Here is a 26,255-nt window from a genome sequence, read left to right on the forward strand (position 1 = left end):
GCTGAACCTTTTTTTACTTGGTCCAGATGCTTACATAAGAACATAAGAACATAAGAATTAGGAACAGGAGTAGGCCATCTAGCCCCTCGAGCCTGCTCCGCCATTCAACAAGATCATGGCTGATCTGGCCGTGGACTCAGCTCCACTTACCCGCTTGCGGCATATCTGCCCATTGTTAAGTTTAACCACTATGACCCTAGTCCCCTCTTTGTCTATTACAGTGCCCTCAAGCCATTTGGGCCCCAAAGCGTGATTGAGAACAAATACGGGGTCATCAATTTCTATACATCTCCCCCTTGAATTTTGGTCATGGTACTCGTTTTGGGACTAGCGCTTGCCCACAACAATGTCGGACAGGACTGGATGAATGAGGGACAGCCAAGTTTTGAGTGTTCGTTTCATGAGTAGCTCCGCGGGCGGGACCCCCGTGAGCGAGTGCGGTCGGGACCTATAGGCCAGCAGGAGGCGCGATAGGCGGCATTGAAGGGAGGGTCCTTGAATCCGGAGCATGCTTTGTTTTATGATTTGGACCGCACGTTCCGCCTGGCCATTGGAGGCCGGCTTGAACGGTGCTGTCCTGACATGGTTAATGCCATTACCCGACATGAACTCCCGGAATTCGTAGCTTGTGAAACATGGGCCATTATCGCCAGCAAGGATGTCCAGCAAGCCGTGGGTCACAAAGACCGCGTGCAGACTCTCCACTGTAGTGGATGTCGTGCACGAATTCAAAATGATGCACTCGATCCATTTTGAGTACGCATCAACTACAATGAGAAACATTTTTCCCATGAATGGGCTCGCATAGTCTATGTGAATAGGCTGAGCGGGGCCTCCCTGGGGGCATTTCCTAGCTGGGCACACGTCGTGCACCTGCGAACATAGTGTTCCAGGTCTGAGTCAATTCCCGGCCACCACATATGTGACCAGGCAATGTCCTTCATCAGCACGATGCCTGGGTGCTCGCTGTGGAGTTCCCTGATGAATGCTTCCCTGCCCCTCTGGGGCATGACTACCCGGCTGTCCCATAGTAGGCAGTCGGCTTGGATGGAGAGCTCATCCATCCGTCTGTGAAACGGTCTGACCTCCTCAGGGCATGCTCCATGTGCGGGCACCCAATCCCCAGTCAGGACACATTTCTTAATCAAGGATAGGAGGGGACCTCTGTTGGTCCAGATTTTGATCTGGCGGGCTGTGATGGGGGAGCCTGCGCTGTCAAAGGCATCGACAGCCATGACCATCTCAGCGCTTTGCTCCACTGCCCCCTCAGTGCTGGCCAGTGGAAGCCTGCTGAGCGCGCCAGCGCAGTTTTCGGTGCCGGGCCGGTGCCGGATGATGTAGATGATGATGTGAGAGACCATCGCTGCATGCGAGCTGACGCATTGGCATTGACGGCCTTGCTGTCTGACAGCAGGGATGTTAACGGCTTGTGGTCCGTTTCTAATTCGAACCTCCTGCCAAAAAGATACTGATGCATCTTTTTCACCCCATAGACACATGCGAGTGCTTCCTTCTCAACCATCCCCTATCCCCGTTCAGCTTGAGAGAGCGACTTGGAGGTATAAGCCACAGGTTGTAGTTGGCCCTCAGCATTACCCTGCTGCACCCAATCCCATAGGAAGATGCAGCACATGTCAGAACCAATTTCTTACGGGGGTCGTACAAGGTCTGCAACTTATTTGAACAAAGTAGGTTCCGCTCCCGATTGAAAGCCTGTTCCTGACAAAACCCCCAAAACCAATCGCAACCCTTATGCAGGAGCATGTGTAGCGGCTCCAACAATGTGCTTAAGTTCGGCAGAAAGTTCCTGAGATAGTTCAAGAGTCCCAGAAATGAACGCAACTCCGATGTGTTGCAGGGCCTGGGCGCTCGTCGAATCGCCTCGGTTTTGGATTTGGTAGGCCGAATCCCGTCTGCAGCAACTCTCCTGCCCAGAAACTCGACCTCGGGAGCCAAAAACACACACTTAGACTTCTTGAGTCGCAGGCCTACCCGGTCCAGTCAGCGTAGCACCTCCTCCAGGTTGTGGAGATGTTCCTCGGTGTCACGACCAGTGATGAGGATGTCGTCCTGAAATACGATTGTTCCGGGAATGGATTTGAGCAGGCTTTCCATGTTTCTTTGAAAAATCGCGGGCGCTGATCGAATGCCAAACGGACACCTGTTGTAAACAAACAGTCCCTTGTGCGCGGTGATGGTGGTCAGTAGTTTAGATTCGTCGGCCATTTCTTGGGTCATGTAGGCTGATGTGAGGTCCAACTTGGTGAACAGCTTGCCACCTGCCAGCGTGGCAAAAAGGTCCTCCGCTCTTGGGAGCGGGTATTGGTCCTGTAGGGACACCTGGTTGATAGTGGCCTTGTAGTCGCCACAGATCCTGACCGAGCCATTCGCTTTTAGGACGGGAACGATGGGGCTCGCCCAGTCGCTGAACTCAATGGGCGAGATGATGGCCTCTCTCAGCAACCGGTCCAACTCACTCTCAATTTTCTTCCGCATCACATATGGCACAGCTCTGGCTTTGTGGTACACTGGTCCGGGGTGATGCGTATCACTACTTTGGTACCTTTGAACGTCCAGACGCCAGGTTGAAATAGTGACTCAAATTGCTGTAGGACCTGTGAGCATGAACTTCGCTCCACAGATGACATGGCGTGCACATCCCCCCATTTCCAGTTCATCTCAGCTAACCAGCTCCTCCCCAACAGTGCGGGACCATTGCCCGGGACAATCCAGAGTGGCAGCCGGTTCACCGATCCATTGTGTGTGACCGCCAACATTGCACTGCCTAGTACTGGAATGATTTCTTTGGTGTACGTCCGTAATTGCGTCTCAATGCGTTCTAGTTTGGGTCTGCTGGCTTTGAGTGGCCACAGCTTTTTGAATTGTTGAACACTTATGAGTGACCGGCTGGCCCCCGTGTCCAGCTCCATGCGTACAGGGATGCCGTTTAATAGGACTTTCATCATCATAGGTGGCGTTTTGGTATATGAGCTGTGAATATTTGCCACATGAGCCCGCTGAACTTCAGCGTCCATTGATTTACCCCAAGCATCATCCTGCCTCGCAGACCCCTCATCTGGTTCATCCGCCTCGTATATTAGCCTGGTTACAGGCTTTCTGCACATTCTAGCTAAATGGCCACTGAGGCTACAATTTCTGCAGGCGAACTGTTGAAACCTGCAAGTCCTGGCAGCATGTATGCCCCACACCTCCAGCATGAACTGAGATTCCCTTTGTTGTGAACAAAAGAGCTGTTACAAGGCATTCCTCACTGATTGTCCCTTTGACTGCTCTTGGGTCTGCGAGGCAGGATGACGCTTGGGGCAAATCAATGGACGCTGAAGTTCAGCGGTTCATGTAGCAAACATTCACAGCTGTTAGTGGGTGTCAATGGCCCCATCCCAGGCCGCATTGTCCACTGGGGGGGGGGCATAAATGTCCGTTCAGCCTGCCATTGTCTCTGTTGGAGACTTACTCTTGGGTCTATTGCTGCCTGGGGTGTGTCGAATTGCCCTTGCCTGCCTGCGGGGCTCCATGTCGCGTTTGTCATGTATTCAACCAGCATTGTAACCCATGTATAAACTGACCTAAGTTGTACACCGTGAGAACACTGACCACTAGGTGGGAGACACTCCTAACCTGGACCTTCAGGTATAAAAGGGGAAGCTCCACCCACCTTCATCACTTGAGTGCAAAGGAATAAAGGACAGGTCACAGACTGACCTTCTCTCAAGCATGGGCCTCGTGTGCATTTATACTGTGTAGTAAGGACGTATCAATGGCGACAAGAAACTGGGATTTAAACCATGCGAACATGGCCACTAGCAGAACAGACGAGAGGTACTGTGTTAAGGAATGGTTGGGACAGAGATTCAACATTGTTAAAGCAGCACACAGTTCTCCAGGCAGACAAGGGCAGTCAGGCATGCCCCAACATGTAGTCGAACCCAGAGGGGGAGTTCGACAGAGACAATGGCAAGCTGAACAGCGATTCACGCCATTGCAAGGGACAATGCGGCCAGTAATGGGGCCATCAACACCTGTTAATGGTGCACTCAAGGACAATAACAGGGGCAGTCAGAGACGATCGACTGGCAAGGGACCTTTTGTTTCAAACCGCAACTCATGCTGGAGGCATGGAGGCACACACTCAGCTGGAGTTTGCAGAGATGAGCAAAATATCTGCAGAAATTGCAGAAATGGACACTGGGGGAAATCGCTGGAAGCTGAAGTTCAGCGAGTTCATGTGGAGCACGTATACAGTTCATACACCAGGACGCCACCGATAATGATGAAAGTGCTCCTCAATGGCATCCCAGTATCAATGGAGTTAGACACGGGTGCCAGCCAGTCCCTGATGGGTATCAAACAGTTCGAAAAGTTGTGGGCATCCAAGGCCAGGAGGCCAAAATTATCGCCGATTGACGCACAGCTACGGACTTACACAAAGCAGATCATTCCGGTGCTAGGCAGCGCCACGGTAGTCGTGACCCACAAAGATTCGGAGAACAGGTTGCCACTCTGGATTGTTCCAGGGGATGGTCCCGCACTACTGGGGAGGAGTTGGCTTGCTGTCATGAACTGGAAATGGGGCGATGTCAATGCAATTTCCTCTGTGGAGCGAGTATCATGCTCACAGGTCCTGGACAAATTTGACTCATTATTTCAACCCGGCATTGGCACTTTCATGGGGGCCAAGGTAGTGATTCACATAAACCCGGACGCCAGACCAGTACACCACAAGGCCAGAGCGGTGCCGTACGTGATGCGGGAAAAGTTAGAAGGCGAATTGGACCGCCTGTTGAGGGAAGGCATCATCTCGCCAGTCGAATTCAGTGACTGGGCGAGCCCGATTGTGCCGGTGCTCAAGGCGGATGGGTCGGTCAGGATATGTGGCGATTACAAGGCCACCATCAATCGGGTGTCACTCCAAGACCAGTACCCGCTACCAAGAGCGGAGGACCTCTTTGCGACGCTATCCAGTGGCAAACTTTTTTCAAAATTGGACCTGACCTCAGCTTACATGACCCAGGAGCTGGCAAGTGAGTCGAAGAAGCTGACCACCATCACGACACACAAGGGGTTGTTTGAGTACAACAGATGTCCGTTCGGGATTCGCTCGGCCGCCACGATCTTCCAACGAAATATGGAAAGCCTCCTCAAGTCGATTCCAGGGACGGTGGTTTTTCAGGACGACATCCTCATTACGGGTTACGATACTGAAGAACACCTCCACAACCTGGAGGAGGTGCTACGCAGACTGGACCGGGTAGGGCTGCGACTGAAAAAGGCGAAGTGCGTCTTCCTAGCTCCAGAGGTAGAATTCCTGGGGATGAGGGTAGCAGCAGACGGGATCAGCCCTACTGCATCCAAGACGGAAGCGATCCAGAGAGCACCCAGACCCCGTAACACGACGGAGCTGCATTCGTTCCTGGGGCTCCTGAACTATTTTGGTAACTTTCTTCCCAAATTGAGCACGCTGCTAGAGCCGCTACACGTGCTCCTATGCAAAGGTCGTGAATGGGTCTGGGGGGACAGCCAGGAAAGAGCTTTTAATAGAGCACTCAATTTGTTATGTTCCAACAATCTGTTAACACTATATGACCCATGTAAGAAACTTGTGTTAACGTGCAATACGTCGTCCTATTGTGTCGGGTGTGTGTTGCAGCATGTCAATGCCAAGGGTCAGTTACAGCTGGTAGCTTATGCCTCCAGGAGTCTGTCTCAGGCAGAAAGGGGCTACGGGATGGTAGAAAAGGAGGCGCTCGCATGTGTATATGCGGTAAAGAAAATGCACCAGTACCTGTTTGGCAGGAAATTTGAGCTGGAGACAGATCACAAACCCCTAACGTCCCTTTTGGCTGACAACAAGGCCATAAATGCAAATGCATCGGCCAGCATACAGAGGTGGGCGCTCACGTTAGCTGCCTATGACTACACAATTCGGCACAGACCGGGCACCGAAAACTGCGCCGATGCACTCAGCAGGCTCCCACTAGCCACCACTGAGGGGGCTACCGAACATGCTGCTGAGATGGTCATGGCTGTTGAAGCTTTCGGAAGCGAAGGCTCACCCGTGACAGCCCGTCAGATTAAAGTCTGGACAAATAGAGACCCGCTATTGTCTCTAGTCAAGAAATGTGTCCTGAATGGGGACTGGTAAGCCACGTACAGGGCATGCCCTGAGAAATTTAAACCATTTCACAGGCGCAAGGATGAACTCTCGATTCAGGCTGATTGCCTACTGTGGGGAAACCGTGTTGTCATGCCCCAGAGGGGCAGAGAGGTGTTCATCAGAGAACTCCACAATGGGCACCCGGGCATTGTCACGATGAAGGCAATTGCCAGGTCACACGTTTGATGGCCAGGGATAGATGCAGATCTGGAACTTTGTGTTCGCAGGTGCAACACGTGTGCCCAGCTGGGCCATGCGCCCAGGGAAGTCCCCCTTAGCTCCTGGCCATGGCCCGCCAAGCCTTGGTCACGCATCCATGTGGACTACGCAGGTCCTTTCATGGGGAAACTGTTTTTGGTTGTCGTAGACGCCTACTCCAAATGGATCGAGTGTGACATTTTAAATTCAAGCACATCCTCTGCCACGGTAGAAAGTCTACGGGCAATGTTCGCCGCCCACGGTCTACCGGACATCTTGGTCAGCGACAATGGCCCGTGCTTCACAAGCACTGAATTCCAGGACTTCATGGCAGGCAATGGAATTAACCATGTTAGAACGGCACCTCAAACGGCCAGGCAGAACGATCAGTGCAGATAATCAAACAGGGGATGCTCAGATTCCAAGGGGGTTCCCTACAAACCCGCTTATCACGCCTCCTCTTGGCCTATAGATCCCGACAACACTTGCTCACAGGGGTTCTACCCGCAGAGCTACTAATGAAAAGGATGCTCAAAACCTGATTATCCCTTATACACCCCACCATGAAAGAAATTGTCGAGAGCAGGCACCAGTCACAATATCACTACCATGACAGGAATGCGAGGGCGCGATGTATTGATGTAAATGATCCTGTTTTTGTCCTCAACTACGCTGCAGGGCCCAAATGGCTCGCAGGCACTGTGGTTGCCAAAGAGGGAAATAGGATTCTGGTAGTTAAACTTACCAATGGACAAATCTGCCGCAAACATGTGGATCAAACAAAAAGGAGCTTCAGCAACCCCATAGAAGAAGCAGAGGAAGAACACGATATAGAGTTCACTCCACCACAGGTGACCGAACACCGGAACCAAAGGGAGGAGAGCCCAGTCACTGTGGGCAGTCCGGACAGGCCTGAGGCACTGCAAACAGCAGACACTCAGGCCAGCGCCCAACAACCGGAGCCCCAACTCAGGCGCTCTACACGGGAGTGTAAACCATCAGAGAGACTCAACCTGTGATCCCAATAAGACTTTGGGGGGGGGGGGGGGGCAGAGGTGATGTCATGTATTCAACCAGCATTGTAACCCATGTATAAACTGACCTAAGTTGTACACTGTGAGAACACTGACCACTAAGTGGGAGACACTCCTAACCTGGGCCTTCAGGTATAAAAGGGGAAGCTCCACCCACCTTCATCACTTGAGTGCTAAGGAATAAAGGACAGGTCACAGACTGACCTTCTCTCAAGCATGGGCCTCGTGTGCATTTATACTGTGTAGTAAGGACGTATCAACATTTATGATATTGACTCCCTGATCCATCGCCACGTTGGAGGCAGAATTGCGCGCGTATATTATCTTGGTTTCCTCCTCCCCCGCCATAAAAGTCTGAGCCATCAACACCGCTGCTTCCAAGATCAAGTCCTTGGTCTCAATTAACTTTCTGAAAATCCCAGCATGACCGATGTCCTCAATAAAGAAATCCCTTAGCATCTCCCCCCTGCAGGCATCTGTGAACTTACAGAGGCTGGCCAAGCGCCGGAGGTCCGCAACGAAATCCGGTATGCTCTGTCCTTCCCGACGTCGGTGGGTTTAGAATCTGTGTCGGGCCATGTGTACGCTGCTCGCCGGTTTGAGGTGCTCACCGATTAGTTTGCTGAGCTCTTCAAAGGTTTTGTCTGCCGGCTTCTCGGGTGCGAGCAGGTCTTTCATCAGCGCGTAAGTCTTGGGTCCACAGCTGGTCAGCAGATGAGCCCTTCGCTTGTCGGCCGCTGCGTCTCTCAGCCAGTCCTGTGTGACAAAACTCTGCTGGAGCCTCTCACTGAAATCGTCCCAGTCCTCACCAACACAGTACCTTTCATCTGTGCTGCCAGTGGCCATTCTCGTGGGTCGTTGATTCCCGTTTCTCGTCGCCAATGTAAAGTCCACACGAGGCACATTCTATGAACAAGGTCACTCCATGACCTGAACCTTTATTCACAGGACCTAGAAGTGATGACCCTGCATGGGACCTCCCTTTATATACCTGGATGACCAGGTGAGGAATGTCTCCCACAAGTTCACCCCCTATGGCCAAGGTGTGCATTTCTTATGTATATACAGTATTGCAGTGTAGTTACATAAAGGTTACATACATGACAGACACTGATTCATGTTGGCTCATGGGTTCCTTCGTGTTCCTGCCTCGTGCATGTGGTTCACCAAACTGATGGCAGACGAGTTAGACATGGAGGGCAGCACCGCAGAGCCCGAGATCCACACTGTGAATCGGGGGGGGGTGACTACCTGCAGATCAGAAGCACCTTGCTGCCCTTGCCCCTCTCTGGTGCAGGGACATGAAGGCCAGCTGTAGCCCACTGAACGCAGCCAAACGTGGGACCTCAGCGCCACACCTCCCACACCCGTCGGCTGAGTTTGTTTCTAGGCTTTGGTGCTAACCTTGTCCATCCCGTAGCTCGATTTCCTTATGGTCGATAATCCAGCGGTAACACGAAAACTCCACGTAGTCGCCGGTGGGAGTTTTTAACGTGATGTATTTACAGTACCAGTCATCCTGTATCCAATACTTGCGCTTCTCAATCTTCACCAGCAGGATCTCTCCGATATCATTCGACACAATCATATCATACGTGTCCACCTACACAAAGCAGAGAGGAGCATTAGTGATGTGCCAAGTGTAAAGAGGGCAGTGGGCAGGCACTAGGCACTGGGCCAGTATGTGATACTGTTACATGCTGTGGCCACAATCGGGATTGGGCACTTTTAAAAGACTGAGGCATAAAGCGAGACTTTCTCACATGTGCACAGCAGGAATTGTACACCACAATTTTCTTCGTCACATTTCAATCTTCAAAATTAATTATGGCTGTGGCAAAGCTGGACAGGTGTTTCCCCCCTAAACATTACAATTTCCCTTCATTCTTTATCCCTGGTCTTAACTCCCAGTTTACGTTGCCCACAAACTTCCAGAGCTGGTGATAAAATATGGAGATCACTTCTTTCTCACACGGTTCTGAAACAGTGAGGCAGAAAGTGGAAGTCGGTGTCCTTTATTAAACGAGAAGGGGATATGGCGTTATGGGGAGCAGGCAGGGAAGTGGAGCTGAGTCCATGATCGGATCAGCCATGAGCTTATCGAATGGCGGAGCAGGCCCGAGGGGCCGTATGGCCTACTCCTGCTCCTACTTCTTATGTTCTTATGTTACGTTTACCGTCAATCAAAATTAAGGTTGGAAGCAAATAATCTACTTGAAGGGGAATTTAGCGAGGTATGGATTTTGCTCGAGGTATTAACACCTTGAAGATGTATAATTCAGCGAACAGCTCCTCCGGGTCCAGTTGGTGAGCATTCCGTGTAAAGCTCACACCATTGTGTCTTCAATCAAGCATGATTGACAGCTGTGACATTGAAGCTTTTAGACTCGGAATGTAGCAACACAAAGATTAAAAACTAAATCAAGGGGAGGAACTCAGTGGATCCAATATAAGTTTAAAAAATGGTAATGGAGAAACTAATGAGGCGAAAGATGGGACCAATCTCCAGGACCCAATGGTTTCCACCCCAGGGTATTAAAAGAAGTAGGTAAGGAACTTGTAGCTGCTCTAGTTATGATCTTCCAAAACTCTCTTAATGCAGGAAATGTCCTCTTGGATTGGAAAATTGCTGAATGTCACTCCACTATTTACGAAGGGTGGGAGAGATAAACGAGGAAATTATAGGCCCACAAGTCTAACGTCTGTTGCAGGGAAGTTACTAGAATTGCTTGCCGTGGGCAGAGGAAACGTTTCAAGGACACCCTCAAAGCATCCCCACTGACATCTGGTAACCCCTGGCCAAAGACCGCCCTAAGTGAAGGAAGAGCATCCGGGAGGGCACCTCGAGTCTCATCGCCGAGAGCATGCAGAAACAAAACGCAGGCATCGGAAGGAGCATGCGGCAAACCAGTCCCACCCACCCTTCCCCTCAACCACTGTCTGTCCCACCTGTGACAGAGACTGTAATTCCCGTATCGGACTGTACAGTCATCTGAGAACTCACTTTTAGAGTGGAGCAAGTCTTCCTCGATTTCGAGGGACTGCCTATGATAATGACTAGAACCTGCTATTAGGGACAGAGAGACTGGGCACTTGGACAAATATGAGCTGATCAGACAGCCAACACGGATTTGGAAAGGGCAAGCCTAACGAATCTAGTTAAACCTTTTGAGGAGGTAACTAATATGGTAGATAAGGGAGTGTCTATGGATGTTATTTATATGGATTTCCAGAAAACATTCGTCAAGGTTCCACATAAGAGACTGTTTGCAAAAATGAGAATGCATGGAAATTGGAGGCAACCTATTGGCTGGGGTAGGGAATTGGTTATGGAATAGGAGACGGAGAGTCGGGGTAATGGGTATTTACTCCAATTGGCAGGATGTGACTAGTGGTCCCCCAGGGACCTGTACTGGGGCCTCGGCTTTTCACAATATTTATCAATGACTTGGATGAAGGAAGAGAGTGCCATGTATCCAAGTTTGCTGACGACACTAAGTTGGGTGGCACAGTAAATAGTGTCGATGGGAGCAGAAAGTTGCAAAGGGACATTGAGAGATTCAGTGAGTGGGCAAAACTGTGGCAGATGGAGTTCAATGTGCGGAAGTGTGAGGTCATCCACTTGGAACTGAGAAAGATGGATCAGAGTATTTTCCAGACGGTGAGAAGCGAGGGACTGTGGAGGAGCCGAGAGATTTAGGGGCCCATGTACAGAAATCAGTGGAAGCTAGTGGGCAGGTACAACAAACCATTAAAGAGGCTAACGGATTGTGGGCCTTTATCTCGGGGGCTGGAATACAAAGTGTGGAAGTTATGTTACAGCTGGACAGAGCTCGGGTCAGACCCCCGGACACTGCGTCCAGTCCTGGGCCCCGCCCCTCAGGGAGGATATATCGGCCTCGGAGGGGGAACAGTGCAGAGTCACCAGAATTATACCGGGGCTGAGAGGGTTAAATTATGGGGATAGGCTGCACAGACTGGGCCTGTATTCCCCGAGTACCGAGGGTTAAGGGGTGAACTGATTGAGGTGTTTAAGATGATTAAAGGATTTGATAGGGGAGATCGAGAGAAACTATTCCCTCTGTTGGGGGAGTCCAGAACAAGGGGCTGAACCTTAAAATTAGAGCCAGGCCGATCAGGAGTGATGTCAAGAAGCATTTCTTCACACAAAGGGTAGTGGGAATCTGGAACTCTCTCCCCCAAAAAGCGGTTGAGGCTGGGGGTCAATTGAAAATTTCAAAACTAAGATTGAAAGATTGTTATTAGGTAATGGTATTAAGGGTTACGGAACTAAGGCAGGTGGATGGAGTTCAGATTCAGATCAGCCAGGATCTAACTGATTGGCGGAACAGGCTGAATGGCCTCCTCCTGTTCCAAAGTCCCAAATGGCCATAAATGTAGGAATACAAAGGGCTGGAAAAAACGATCTCAGTCCATGTGACAGGACTCGGGAGTTTGAAATTGGAATACGCAACTCACCACTGATATCCCAAAATTCCTGTTCTTCTTCGATTCAACCTCAATCACCTCCCTGTGCAATCCATTTCAACCCAACATCCAACAATCTGATCTGTAATTAGCATTATCACTTTATAAACGCCTCAATATTTATCATTATATCTCTAACAGATATGTTATCTCTGTTGATTTATTGCTGACAGTCGCATGTTTCAAATAGACTCTCCATGGGCTGGATTTTTGTGCATTTCCTGCCTGGGCATTAAGTATCACTTCGGGGGCGGGGGAGAGAACGGGGAGGGGATGATCACGGCGGGGGGAGAGGTAACAAATCGTGTTGGGTTGTAACAGGTGAATCCAGCGTATTCTATTACCCACGTGCAACCCCCCAGTTGTGAAGCATGGGCCATTGTCGCTGACCAAGATGGGCGGTAGACCGTGGGCGGCGAACATTGCCCGTAGACTTTCTATCGTGGCAGAGGATGTGCTTGAATTTAAAATGTCACACTCGATCCATTTGGAGTAGGCGTCTACTACAACCAAAAACATTTTTCCCATGAAAGGACTTGCGTAGTCCACATGGATGTGTGACCAAGGCTTGGCGGGCCATGGCCAGGGGCTAAGGGGGGTTTCCCTGGGCGCATTGCCCAGCTGGGCATACGTGTTGCACCTGCGAACACAAAGTTCCAGATCTGCATCTATCCCTGGCTACCAAACGTGTGACCTGGCAATTGCCTTCATCGTGACAATGCCCGGGTGCCCATTGTGGAGTTCTCTGATGAACACCTCTCTGCCCATCTGGGGCATGACTATGCAGTTTCCCTACAGTAGGCAATCGGCCTGAATCGAGAGTTCATCCCTGCGCCTGTGAAATGGTTTAAATTCCTCAGGGCATACCCTGTACACGGCTGCCCAGATCGCATTCAGGACACATTTCTTGACTAGAGACAATAGCGGGTCTCTATTTGTCCAGACTTTGATCTGACGATCTGTCACGGGTGAGCCTTCACTTCCGAAAGCTTCAACAGCTATGACCATCTCAGCAGCATGTTCGGTAGCCCCCTCAGTGGTGGCTAGTGGAGCCTGCTGAGTGCATCGGCGCAGTTTTCGGTGCCCGGTCTGTGCCGAATAGTGTAGTCATAGCGGCTAACGTGAGTGCCCACCTCTGTATGCGGGCCGATGCGTTTGCATTTATGGCCTTGTTGTCGGCCAAAAGGGACGTTAGGAGTTTGTGATATGTTTCCAGCTCAAATTTCCTGCCAAACAGGTACTGGTGCATTTTCTTTACCGCATATACACATGCGAGCGCCTCCTTTTCTACCATCCTGTAGCCCCTTTCTGCCTGGGACAGACTTCTGGAGGCATAAGCTACTGGCTGTAACTGACCCTTGGCATTAACATGCTGCAACACACACCCGACACCATAGGACGACGCATCACACGTTAACACAAGTTTCTTACATGGGTCATCTAACGTTAACAGATTGTTGGAACATAACAAATTGCGTGCTCTATTAAAAGCCCTTTCCTGGCTGTCCCCCCCAGACCCATTCGCGACCTTTGCATAGGAGCGCGTGTAGCGGCTCTAGCAGCGTGCTCAATTTGGGAAGAAAGTTACCAAAATAGTTCAGGAGCCCCAGGAATGAACGCAGCTCCGTCGTGTTACGGGGTCTGGGTGCTCTCTGGATCGCTTCCATCTTGGACGCAGTAGGGCTGATCCCGTCTGCTGCTACCCTCATCCCCAGGAATTCTACCTCTGGAGCTAGGAAGACGCACTTCGCCTTTTTCAGTCGCAGACCTACCCGGTCCAGTCTGCGTAGCACCTCCTCCAGGTTGTGGAGGTGTTCTTCAGTATCGTAACCCGTGATGAGGATGTCGTCCTGAAAAATCACCGTCCCTGGAATCGACTTGAGGAGGCTTTCCATATTTCGTTGGAAGATCACGGCGGCTGAGCGAATCCCGATCGGACATCTGTTATACTCAAACAACCCCTTGTGTGTCGTGATGGTGGTCAGCTTCTTCGACTCACTCGCCAGCTCCTGGGTCATGTAAGCTGAGGTCAGGTCCAATTTTGAAAAAGGTTTGCCACCGGATAGTGTCGCAAAGAAGTCCTCCGCTCTCAGTAGCGGGTACTGGTCTTGGAGTGACACCCGATTGATGGTGGCCTTGTAATCGCCACATATCCTGACCGACGCATCCGCCTTGAGCACCGGCACAATCGGGCTCGCCCAGTCACTGAATTCGACTGGCGAGTTGATGCCTTCCCTCAGCAGGCGGTCCAATTCGCATCACGTACGGCACCGCTCTGGCCTTGTGGTGTACTGGCCTGGCGTCCGGGTTTATGTGAATCACTACCTTGGCCCCCATGAAAGTGCCAATGCCGGGTTGAAATAATGAGTCAAATTTGTCCAGGATCTGTGAGCATGATACTCGCTCCACAGAGGAAATTGCATTGATATCGCCCCATTTCCAGTTCATGACCGCAAGCCAACTCCTCCCCAGTAGTGCGGGACTGTCCCCCGGGATAACCCAGAGTGGCAACCTGTTCTCCGAATCTTTGTGGGTCATGACTACCGTGGCGCTGCCTGGCACTGGAATGATCTGCTTTTTGTAAGTCCATAGCTGTGCTTCAATCGGCGATAATTTTGGCCTCCTGGCCTTGGATGCCCACAACTTTTCGAACTGTTTGATACCCATCAGGGACTGGCTGGCCCCCGTGTCTAGCTCCATTGATACTGGGATGCCATTGAGGAGCACTTTCATCATTATCGGTGGCGTCCTGGTGTATGAACGTGCTCCACATGAACTCGCTGAACTTCATCTTCCAGCGATTTCCCCCAGCGTTCATTTCTGCAATTTCTGCAGGTATTTTGCTCATCTCTGCAAACTCCGGTTGAGTGTGTGCCTCCACACCCCCAACATGAGCTGCTGTTTGAAACAAAAGGTCCCTTGCCAGTCGATCGCCCCTGACTGCCCCTGTTATTGTCCTTGAGTGCACCATTAACAGGTGTTGAGGGCCCCATTACTGGCCGCATTGTCCCTTGCAATGGCGTGAATCGCTGTTCAGCTTGCCATTGTCTCTGTCGAACTCCCCTTCTGGGTTCGACTACATGTTGGGGCATGCCCAACTACCCTTGTCTGCCTGGAGAACTGTGTGCTGCTTTAACAATGTTGAATCTCTGAGCCAATCATTCCTTAACACAGTACCTCTCATCTGTTCTGCTCGTGACCATGCTCACGTGGTTTAAATCCCAGTTTCTCGTCGCCATTGATACGTCCTTACTATACAGTATAAATGCACACGAGGCCCCTGCTTGAGAGAAGGTCAGTCTGTGACCTGTCCTTTATTCCATAGCACTCAAGTGATGGAAGTGGGTGGAGCTTTCCCTTTTATATCTGAAGGTCCAGGTTAGGAGTGTCTCCCACAAGTTCACCACCTAGTGGTCATTGTTCTCACAGTTTACAACTTCGGTCAGATTATACATGGGTTACAATGCTGGTTGAATACATCTGTCCCAATATCTCCTTGTGTGGCTCAGTGTCAAATTTTGTTTGATAATGTTACTGTGAAACACCTTGGAATATTTTACTGTGTTAAAAGGTACATTATAAATGCAAGTTGTTGTTGAGTATTTTCATGTGATTTTTCTTTGTCCTTTTCCATAACTACTCTAAATCTAATGATATTGTGATCACTGTTCCCCAAATGCTCTCCCACTAAAACCTGCCCCACTTAATTTCCTAGAACTAGATCCAGCACTGGGGGTTAATGGTGAGAAGTTCTCCAGTAAAGATTTCAGAAACTCCTCCCCATCTTTGCCCTTTACACTGTTACTATCCCAGTCTATATTAGGATATTTTATGTTCCCCATTATGACTACTCATTACTTCTTGCATCATTATGTAATTTGCCTACAAATTTGCTCCTCTATTTCCTTCCCACTATTGGCGACCTATGTTGCACACCAAGCAGTGTAATAGCTCCTGTGTTGTTCCTTAATTCTAACCACATAGATTCTGTCTTTGACCCCTCTCCAGTGCTATAATAGTTTCTTTGATCAATATTGTCACCCGCCCTCTTTTTTTTCTTCCCGATATTTCCTGAATACCTTGTAGCCAGGAATATTAAGTTCCTTATCCTCCATTTGTTTGAGGCTGGTCTCTGTTATTGCCACTATATCATAGTCCCATGTGGCAACTTGTGCCTGCAGCTCACCAACCTTATAGAAACATAGAAACATATAAAATAGGTGCAGGAGTAGGCCATTCGGCCCTTCGAGCCTGCACCGCCATTCAATGAGTTCATGGCTGATCATACAACTTCAGTACCCCATTCCTGCTTTCTCTCCATACCCCTTGATCCCTTTAGCCGTAAGGGCCACATCTAACTCCCTTTTGAATATATCTAACGAACTGGCCTCAACAACTTTCTGTGGTAGAGAACTCCACAGGTTCACCACTCTCTGAGTGAAGAAGTTTTTCCTCATTTCGGTCCTAAATGGCTTACCCCTTATCCTTAAACTGTGACTCCTGGTTCTAGACTTCCCTAATACCGGGAACATTCTTTCGGCATCTAACCTGTCCAATCCCGTCAGAATTTTATATGTTTCTATGAGATCCCCTCTCATTCTTCTAAATTCCAGCGAATATAAGCCTAGTCAATCCAGTCTTTCTTCATATGTCAGTCCTGCCATCCCGGGAATCAGTCTGGTGAACCTTCGCAGCACTCCCTCAATAGCAAGAATGTCCTTCCTCAGATTAGGAGACCAAAACTGTACACAATGCTCAAGGTGTGGCCTCACCAAGGCCCTGTACAACTGCAGTAAGACCTCCCTGCTCTATACTCAAAGCTATGAAGGCCAACATGCCATTTGCCTTCTTCACCGCCTGCTGTACCTGCATGCCAACTTTCAATGACTGATGTACCATGACGCCCAGGTCCCGTTGCACCTTCCCCTTATTGACCACACTCCGTGCACTGGCAGACATGCACTCCAAACCCATCCTAGTCTGCCTCGCATTCCCCCTGTCTGATGCCTCCTATTTCTGAGCTGCTCTTTATTCTGATGCTGATTGCCTATCCCAGTCTGCTGTACACCCTGGCTCGCCTCTCTACTCTTTTAATTAGGGTGATCCAGGTGTCATCAATCGGAAATCAATTTTCAAGGGGCACCAATAAAAATTCCAAATTATAAGTACAACAAAAGTAACGTTATCAAATGGTCTCAGAATATTATTTTGCCTCTCCTTGCTAATGCTTCATCCTGGTGCAACTCCCCCTGCCAAATTCATTTAGCCCCTTCCCCACAGCACCAGTTAACCTCCCAGCCAGCACCGACACCTGGGCTGAATGGCCGTAAATTTTTATTTTCTATGATTCTGACATTGGTCCCAGCCCTGCTCACATGCACCCTATCCATCTTGTACAGGCCCCTCCTGCCCCAGAACTGGTCCCAAAGCCCCTGGAATCTGAAGCTCTCCCACCTGCACCATTTCCAGCCATGTGTTAACCTGTCTTATCTTACTCACCAGCACAGGGCACTGGGGGTAATCCAGACATTACTGCCTCTTTAACTTCCTGCCTAGCACCTGAAAATCTTTTCCTTATTATGTCGTTGGTTTCAACATGGACCATGACTAATGACCGTTTCCCTTCTCCCCTCAAAATGTTCCGTACCCATTCAGTGATGACCTTTATCCTGGCACCAGAGAGGCAACACACCATGTGGGGCTCATGATTGCAGAAATACATGTTTCTCCGCCTGACTAACGAATCCCCTGTGATCACTGCTGTGCCCCGTACATCAGGAGCGGCGAGGTCGGGGCGAAGGAGTGATAAGGTCAGGGCGGAGGAGTGGCGAGAAATTGTAGAGCGACGTGATCGGAGCCCAGGAGATGCGTGAGTTCAAGGACTAGAAGAGGCGTGGGCCCAGGGGCAGCACGGGCCAGCTCACACTGCAATATGTGTGCGCGCTAGGTCCATGCAGCAGAGCTGGTCTCCAGTTGTCTCGGTTAATCCTTGCCACTGGACCAAGACCTAGCTCTGTCAAGCCCGTGTGGTGGCTGGTGTGCAACGGCCACCACACGTTAAAAAAATCCACGCACAGGCATCTTCCACCCTTCAGGATGTGGTTCGGGATCTAGAATATTAGGTCTTTAATTGAAACACCTGTGAACTCATCCCTTTTTGGCGTGGAAGCAAGTCATCCTTGATACATTGAAACATAGAAACATAGATACGAGGGACCACCTATGATGATGATGCCCCGTGGGCAGTCATTTGCCTCACGGTGCTGTGGACGTGCTCTAGACTGCATTCCCCTGAGCTGTAGTCATCCTCAGTACTGAGAGTGCCACACTCCCGGAGGATTCCTGCACTGCCTGGCTCTTTCTACCCTGCCAGATGGCCACCCACTCACTTATCCTCCTGAGCTACTTGTAGTTGTGGGGTGACCACCTCCTGGAACATGCGATCCAGGAAATTCTCAGCCTCCCGTCTGCCCTGCAGTGAATCTGGCCAGACCTCAAGCTCAGAGTATTGTGTTCCTAACACAGATGAGACTGCACACAGGGAGGTTAAAGTAACAGTGACCTCAGTCTTTATTAAGACACTCCAGAGTGAGGAACAGGCCTCAGGGGCCAGCTTATACACAGTGCTCCCAAGGGATGCTGGGATCCCTTGGGACTTCAGGGGATGAGCTCCCTGGTGGCGGAACATGGGAGTGCATGCTTTACAGGTACACAACATCACTCCCCCCACCAAAGTCAAAGTGAAAACTATTTACAAGGTGAGGCGGTCGGGAGCCTTTCTTTCCCTGGTGGACCACCTCGGTACAAATGTCTGTTCTGGTGTGTTGGCTGTGCCCTCGCTGGGCTGGGTTGTTGTTGGCCCTGCAGGGCTTCTGGGTGAGCCTGGCCTTGCTGGGCTGTTGGGCGTGATGGGTTCGATTTCCTCGTCCAGCGTGGTGTCGTTGATCCTTTGGATGTGTGTTGTGGGCTCGAAAAGCTGGTGTCTGCTGTGGATTGTTCAGGGCAGTCTGTGAACCGCAGCCTCATTTGGTCCAGGTGCTTTCTGCAAATTTGTCCATTGTCTAGTTTGACTAAAAAACCCTATTCCCTTCTTTAGCTATCACTGTGCCCGCAATCCACTTGGGACCATGTCCATAGTTTAGCACATACACAGGGTCATTCAGATCAATTTCCCGTGACACAGTGGCGCGACCATCGTTTACATTTTGTTGCTGCCGCCTGCTCTCTACCTGATCATGCAGGTTGGGGTGAACCAGTGAGAGTCTGGTTTTAAGTGTCCTTTTCATGAGTAGCTCAGCCAGGGGCACCCTTGTGAGTAAGTGGGGTCTCGTGAGGTAGCTGAGCAGTACTCAGGACAGGCGGGTTTGGAGTGAGCCCTCTGTGACCGTTTAAGGTTCTGTTTGATTATTTGTGCTGCCCGCTCTGCCTGCCCATTGGAGGCTGGTTTAAATGGGGCCGAGGTGACATGCTTGATCCCATTGTGGGTCATGAATTCTTTAAATTCGACACTGGTGAGACATGCCCTGTTGTCACTGACCAGTATGTCAGGCAGGCCGTGGGTGGCAAACATGGCCCTCAGGCTTTCAATGGTGGCGGTAGCGGTGCTTCCCGACATTATTTCACATTCAATCCATTTTGAAAAAGCATCCACCACCACCAGGAACATTTTACCGAGAAACGGATCCGCATGGAATCTCGACCATGGTCTGGAGGGCCAGGACCACAAACTTAGTGGTGCCTCTCTGGGCGCGTTGCTCAACTGAGCACATACGCTGCATTGCCGTACACAGGACTCTAAGTCAGAGTTGATACCGCGCCACCACATGTGGGATCTGGCTATCGCTTTCATCATTACTATACTCGGGTGTGTGCTGTGGAGATCCGAGATGAACGTCTCCCTGCCCTTTTTTGGTAGCACTACGCGGTTACCCCACAACAGGCAGTCTGCCTGAATGGACAGCTCGTCCTATCGCCGCTGGAATGGCTTGATTGGCTCTTGCATTTCAATGGGGATGCTGGCCCAGCTCCCATGCAGTACACTGTTTTTTTACTAGGGACAGCAGAGGATCTTGGCTGGTCCAAGTCCTAATCTGGCGGGCCGTGACAGGTGATTTATCATTTTCAAATGCTTCCATGACCATCAACAAGTCTGTGGTCTGCGCCACCATCAACAAGTTTGCAGGCTGCGCCATTTCCACCGCACAGTTCTCGGTGCCTGGCCTGTGGTGGATGGTATAGTTATACGCTGATAGTGCGAGTGCCCACCTTTGTATGTGGGCTGAGGCATTAGTATTTATCCCCTTGTTTTCAGCGAACAGGGATGTAAGGGGCTTGTGATCGGTTTCCAGCTCAAATTTGAGGCCAAACAGGTAATGATGCATTTTCTTTACCCCGAACACACACGCTAATGCCTCTTTCTCAATCATGCTGTAGGCCCTCTCGGCTTTAGACAAGCTCCTGGAAGCATAGGCGACAGGTTGCAACTTCCCCATAACATTAGCTTGTTGTAATACACACCCGACTCCGTACGACGACACGTCACATGCTAGCACAAGTCTTTTACACGGGTTATACAATACAAGCAGCTTGTCGGAGCATAAAATATTTCTGGCTTTCTCAAAAGCAATTACTTTGTTTTTTTCCCAATACCCAGTTCTCACCTTTGCGCAATAACACTAGGGGCTCTAAAAGGGTGCTTAACCCCAGTAGGAAGTTACCAAAATAGTTGAAGAGTCCCAGGAACGACCTCAGCTCCCAGACGTTCTGTGGCCTGGGTGCGTTCCTGATAGCCTCTGTCTTGGCATCTGTGGGCCGAATGCCGTCCGCCGCGATCTTTCTCCCCAAAAACTCCACTTCTGTTGCCATGAAGATGCATTTCGACCTCTTCAGCCGCAGCCCTACGCGATCCAGTCGCTAGAGGACCTCCTCCAGGTTTTGTAGGCGCTCGGCGGTGTCCCGACCCGTGACCAATATATTGTCCTGAAAGACCACCATGTGTGGTACTGACTTAAGTAGGCTCTCCATGTTGCTCTGGAAGATCGCTGCAGCTGACCGAATTCCAAATGGGCATCTGTTGTAGATGAACAGTCCCTTGTGCATGTTGATGCAGGTGAGGCCCTTCGAAGACTCCTCCAGCTCCTGCATCATATAGGCCGAAGTCAGGTCGAGCTTGGTGAATGTCTTGCTTCCTGCCAGCGTCGCAAATAGGTCGTCTGCCTTAGGTAGCGGGTATTGGTCCTGTAGCGAGAAACGATTAATAGTTACTTTATAATCACCGCAAATCCTGACCGTACTTTTTAGTACTGGAACAATCGGGCTGGCCCACTCGCTGAATTCCACTGGGGAGATAATGCCCTCGTGTTGCAGCCTGTCCAACTCGATTTCCACTCTCTCCCTCATCATGTGAGGTACCGCTTGCGCCTTGTGGTGAATGGGTCGTGCCTCTGGGACCAAGTGGATCCACACCTTCACCCTGGAAAAGTTTCCAATGCCTGGCTCAAAAAGGGAACTAAATTTGTTAAGAAGCTGGGTATATGAGGCCTCATCGACATGTGATAGCGCTCGGATGTCATCCCAGTTCCGGCGGATTTTGCCCAGCCAGCTCCTTCCAAGCAGTGTGGCAATATCGCCTGGGACAATCCAGAGTGGCAGTTCATGCACCATGCCCTCGTAGGTGACCTTGATCATGGCGTTGCCCAGGACAGTGATAAGCTCTTTGGTGTACATTCTCAGTTTCGTGTGGATGGGGCTCAGGGCTGGTCTGAATGCCTTGTTGCACCACAGTCTCTCAAACATCTTTTTACTCATGATGGATTGGCTAGCGCCAGTGTCCAGTTCCATGGGTACGGGTAAGCCATTCAATTTTACGTTTAGCATTATAGGTCGACATTTTGTCAAAAATGTGTGCACCCCATGTACTTCAGCATCTGCCTCCTCTCTCTGAGGCTCGAAATTGCTTTGATCCACCATGGACCGATCTTCCTCTGCCACGTGGTGGTTAGCAGGTTTTGAAGAACTTGTAGCTCATTTGCAAGCTCGTTGGAGGTGCCCCATTGTTCCACAGCTCTTGCAAACATACCATTTGAAGCGGCATGAAAGGGCCGAATGGAAGCCTCCACAACGCCAGCAAGGTGTCAATTGCCTTGCATTCATCCTTTGTTGGGGACTCTGGGTCACTTGAGACCTGCTGGCAGTTGCAGACTCGTGGTTTCTGCCCTGTACATTTCTGCTCACAAACACAGTTCCAGTTAATTTATGAACATTGCTAGCACTTGTGTGCTGAGAGATTTGTTTGGTGTTATCACTGATGGACATAAACGCTTGAGTTATCGCAATGGCCTTACTGAGGGTCAGTGCCTCTACAGTCAAAGGTTTTTGTAGGATGGTCTCATGGCCAATGCCCAGTACAAAAAACTCTCTGAGCATTTGCTCCAGGTAGCCATCAAACTCACATTGTCCTGCAAGTTGCCTTAGCTCGACGACGTAGCTCGCCACTTCCTGACCTTCAGATCGCTGGCACGTGTAGAGCCGATACCTCGCCATCAGCACGCTCTCCCTCGGGTTAAGATGCTCCCGAACCAGTGTACACAACTCTTCATATGACTTATCTGTGGGTTTCACCGGAGCCAGAAGATTCTTCATGAGGCTGTAGGTCGGTGCCCCGCAGACCGTGAGGAGGACCACTCTCCTTTTTGCAATGCTTCCTTCTCCGTCCAGCTCGTTGGCTACAAAGTACTGGTCTAGCCGTTCGACAGAGGCTTCCCAGTGCTCACCCTCCGAGAACTTCTCCAGGATGCCCACAGTTTGCTGCATCTTTGCGTTGGATTTGTATTCTCGTCGCCAGTTATTGTGTTCCTAACACAGATGAGGCAGCACACAGGGAGGTTAAAGTAACAATAACCTCAGTCTTTAATTAGACACTCCAGAGTGAGGAACAGGCCTTAGGGGCCAGCTTATATACAGTGCTCCCAAGGGATGCTGGGATCCCTTGGGACATCAGGGGATGAGCTCCCTGGTGGCGGAACATGGGAGTGCATGCTTTACAGATATACAACACAAAGTCCCTGTGTTTGAGCAACTGAAGCACATGAATTGACACAGAGTTCCCACGTGGCACAGGAATTGCAGGTAACAGGTCTCAGCTGTCCCATCACTTTGCTTAATATATATATATAAACATATATATATACACACGCACACATACGTCTGTAATGTTATAGAAATGTTTTAGTTTAGTACCCCCTTAACTCCTGTTGAAGTGGGGCTTTTGAGCTCTGCCATAATTAAAGGGTTAAGAATGGGTCTCGGAACTGAAAAAAGGTGTTTGTAGTGGTAACCTGAGAACAATTACAAATAGCCAAATTTTTGAACCACGGCAGGCCCAGAAGGGGCAGCTAAACAAGGCAAGGGGTCAGAAGTGACATGTTGGAGAAACTCCATCTGGTGTGAGATATAGGCCAATGATTGACTAATTCCCTTTCGCATCACACAATCAGTAATTGTGCACGTGGGCTTTGGGCCAATTAAATGGAATGGGGGGGGGGGGGTTGCAGGGGCACTTGCATGAGGCTGACATGCATCATTCAGTGTATAAAAGGTTGCTTGGAACTTTGTATCATTGAGGAAGCCTGGCGACAGACAAACCAGCAGGCGGCCTCCCCACCGGTGCAAATAAAGACTACTTGAATCTTCGAACCCAGACTTGGTGTTGGGTGTTTATTTTAAATACTCCACTACAGTGTGTCTGGGTCCGTGTGTCTGGGTCCATGTATCTGGGTCTGTGTGTCTGGGTCCGTGTGTCTGGGTCCCGGTGTCTGGGTCCCTGTGTCTGGTTCCGTGCGTCTGGGTCTGTGTTTCTGGGTCCGTGTGTCTGGGTCCGTGTGTCTGTGTCCCTATGTCTGGGTCCATGTGTCTGGGTCCGTGTGTCTGGGTCCCTATGTCTGGGTCCGTGTGTCTGGATCCCTATGTCTGGGTCCGCGTGTCTGGGTCCATGCGTCTGGGTCCGTGTGTCTGGTTCCGTGTGTTTGGTTCCATGCGTCTGGGTCCCTATGTCTGGGTCCATGTGTCTGGGTCCCTATGTCTGGGTCCGTGCGTCTGGGTCCATGCGTCTGGGTCCGCGTGTCTGGGTCCGTGCGTCTGGGTCCGTGCGTCTGGGTCCGTGCGTCTGGGTCCATGCTTCTGGGCCCGTGTGTCTGGGTCCGTGCGTCTGGGTCCGTGCGTCTGGGTCCGTGTGTCTGGGTCCGTGCGTCTGGGTCCATGCTTCTGGGCCCGTGTGTCTGGGTCCGTGCGTCTGGGTCCGTGCGTCTGGGTCCGTGCGTCTGGGTCCCTATGTCTGGGTCCGTGTGTCTGGGTCTCTATGTCTGGGTCCGTGTGTCTGGGTCTGTGTGTCTGGGTCCGTGTGTCTGGGTCCGTGTGTCTGGGTCTGTGCGTCTGGGTCCGTGCATCTGGGTCCGTGTGTCTGGGTCCGTGCGTCTGGGTCCCTATGTCTGGGTCCCTATGTCTGGGTCCCTATGTCTGGGTCCGTGTGTCTGGGTCCGTGCATCTGGGTCCCTATGTCTGGGTCCATGCATCTGGGTCCGTGTGTCTGGGTCCGTGTGTCTGGGTCCCTATGTCTGGGTCCCTATGTCTGGGTCCGTGCGTCTGGGTCCGTGCGTCTGGGTCCGTGCGTCTGGGTCCATGCATCTGGGTCCGTGTGTCTGGGTCCGTGCGTCTGGGTCCGTGCATCTGGGTCCGTGTGTCTGGGTCCGTGTGTCTGGGTCCTTATGTCTGGGTCCGTGCGTCTGGGTCCGTGTGTCTGGGTCCGTGTGTCTGGGTCCATGCGTCTGGGTCCGTGTGTGTCCCGGTCCGTGTGTCTGGGTCCCTGTGTCTGGGTCCCTGTATCTTGGTCCGTGTGTTTGGGTCCCTGTATCTGGGTCAGTGTTTTTGGGTCCCTGTGTCTGGGTCCCCGTGTCTGGGTCCGTGTGTTTGGGTCACTGTGTCTGGGTCCGTGTGTTTGGGTCCCTGTATCTGGGTCCCTGTGTCTGGGTCTGTGTGTTTGGGTCCCTGTGTCTGGGTCCGTGTGTTTGGGTCCCTATGTCTGGGTCCCTGTGTCTGGGTCCGTGTGTTTGGGTCCCTGTGTCTGGGTACGTGTGTTTGGGTCCCTGTATCTGGGTCAGTGTGTTTGGGTCCCTGTGTCTGGGTCCCTGTGTCTGGGTCCGTGTGTCTGGGTCCCTGTGTCTGGGTCCGTGTGTTTGGGTCCCTGTGTCTGGGTCCCTGTGTCTGGGTCCGTGTATTTGGGTCCCTGTGTCTGGGTCCGTGTGTTTGGGTCCCTGTGTCTGGGTCCCTGTGTCTGGGTCCGTATGTCTGGATCAGTGTGTCTGGGTCCGTGTATCTGGGTCAGTGTGTTTGGGTCCCTGTGTCTGGGTCCCTGTGTCTGTGTCTGTGTGTATGGGTCTCTATGTCTGGGTCCATGTGTCTGGGTCCGTTTGTGTGGGTCCGTGTGTCTGGGTCCGTGTGTCTGTGTCTGTGTTTCTGGGTCCGTGTGTCTGGGTCCGTGTGTCTGTGTCCGTGTGTCTGGGTCTCTGTGTCTGGGTCCGTGTGTCTGGGTCCCTGTGTCTGGGTCCGTGTGTCTGGATCAGTGTGTTTGGGTCCCTGTGTCTGGGTCCCTGTGTCTGGGTCCGTGTGTCTGGATCAGTGTGTTTGGGTCCCTGTGTCTGGGTCTGTGTGTCTGGGTCCCTGTGTCTGGATCAGTGTGTCTGGGTCCGTGTATCTGTGTCCGTGTGTCTGGGTCTGTGTGTCTGGATCAGTGTGTCTGGGTCCCTGTGTCTGGGTCTTTGTGTCTCTGTCCGTGTGTCTGGATCCCTGTGTCTGTGTCCGTGTGTCTGGGTCCCTGTGTCTGGGTCTGTGTGTTTGGTATTCCTTTGTGTGGGTCCCTGTGTCTGGGTCCGTGTGTCTGGGTCTGTGTGTGTCTGGGTCCGTGTGTCTGGGTCCATGTGTCTGGGTCCCTATGTCTGGGTCCGTGCGTCTGGGTCCGTGCGTCTGGGTCCGTGTGTCTGGGTCCGTGTGTCTGGGTCCATGTGTGTCTACTAGGTCCATGTGTCTGGGTCCCTATGTCTGGGTCCGTGCGTCTGGGTCCATGCGTCTGGGTCCGCGTGTCTGGGTCCGTGCGTCTGGGTCCGTGCGTCTGGGTCCGTGCGTCTGGGTCCATGCTTCTGGGCCCGTGTGTCTGGGTCCGTGCGTCTGGGTCCGTGCGTCTGGGTCCGTGCGTCTGGGTCCGTGCGTCTGGGTCCATGCTTCTGGGCCCGTGTGTCTGGGTCCGTGCGTCTGGGTCCGTGCGTCTGGGTCCCTATGTCTGGGTCCGTGTGTCTGGGTCTCTATGTCTG

At 51.3% G+C, this 26,255-nt stretch overlaps 1 protein-coding gene across 1 annotated transcript in view; it reads right to left on the bottom strand.

Annotated features, from left to right (window-relative positions):
- The window catches only part of LOC139234612 (hydroperoxide isomerase ALOXE3-like), a 120,226-nt gene that overhangs the window by 19,110 nt on the left and 74,861 nt on the right, over nt 1-26,255 (bottom strand). The window contains exon 2 of the mRNA XM_070865300.1: nt 8,812-9,010. Within this exon, the coding sequence (XP_070721401.1) occupies nt 8,812-9,010 (199 nt within the window). The remainder of the gene's footprint in view (nt 1-8,811; nt 9,011-26,255) is intronic.

Source organism: Pristiophorus japonicus, chromosome 22 (assembly GCF_044704955.1).
Source record: "Pristiophorus japonicus isolate sPriJap1 chromosome 22, sPriJap1.hap1, whole genome shotgun sequence".
Taxonomy (NCBI): domain Eukaryota; kingdom Metazoa; phylum Chordata; class Chondrichthyes; family Pristiophoridae; genus Pristiophorus; species Pristiophorus japonicus.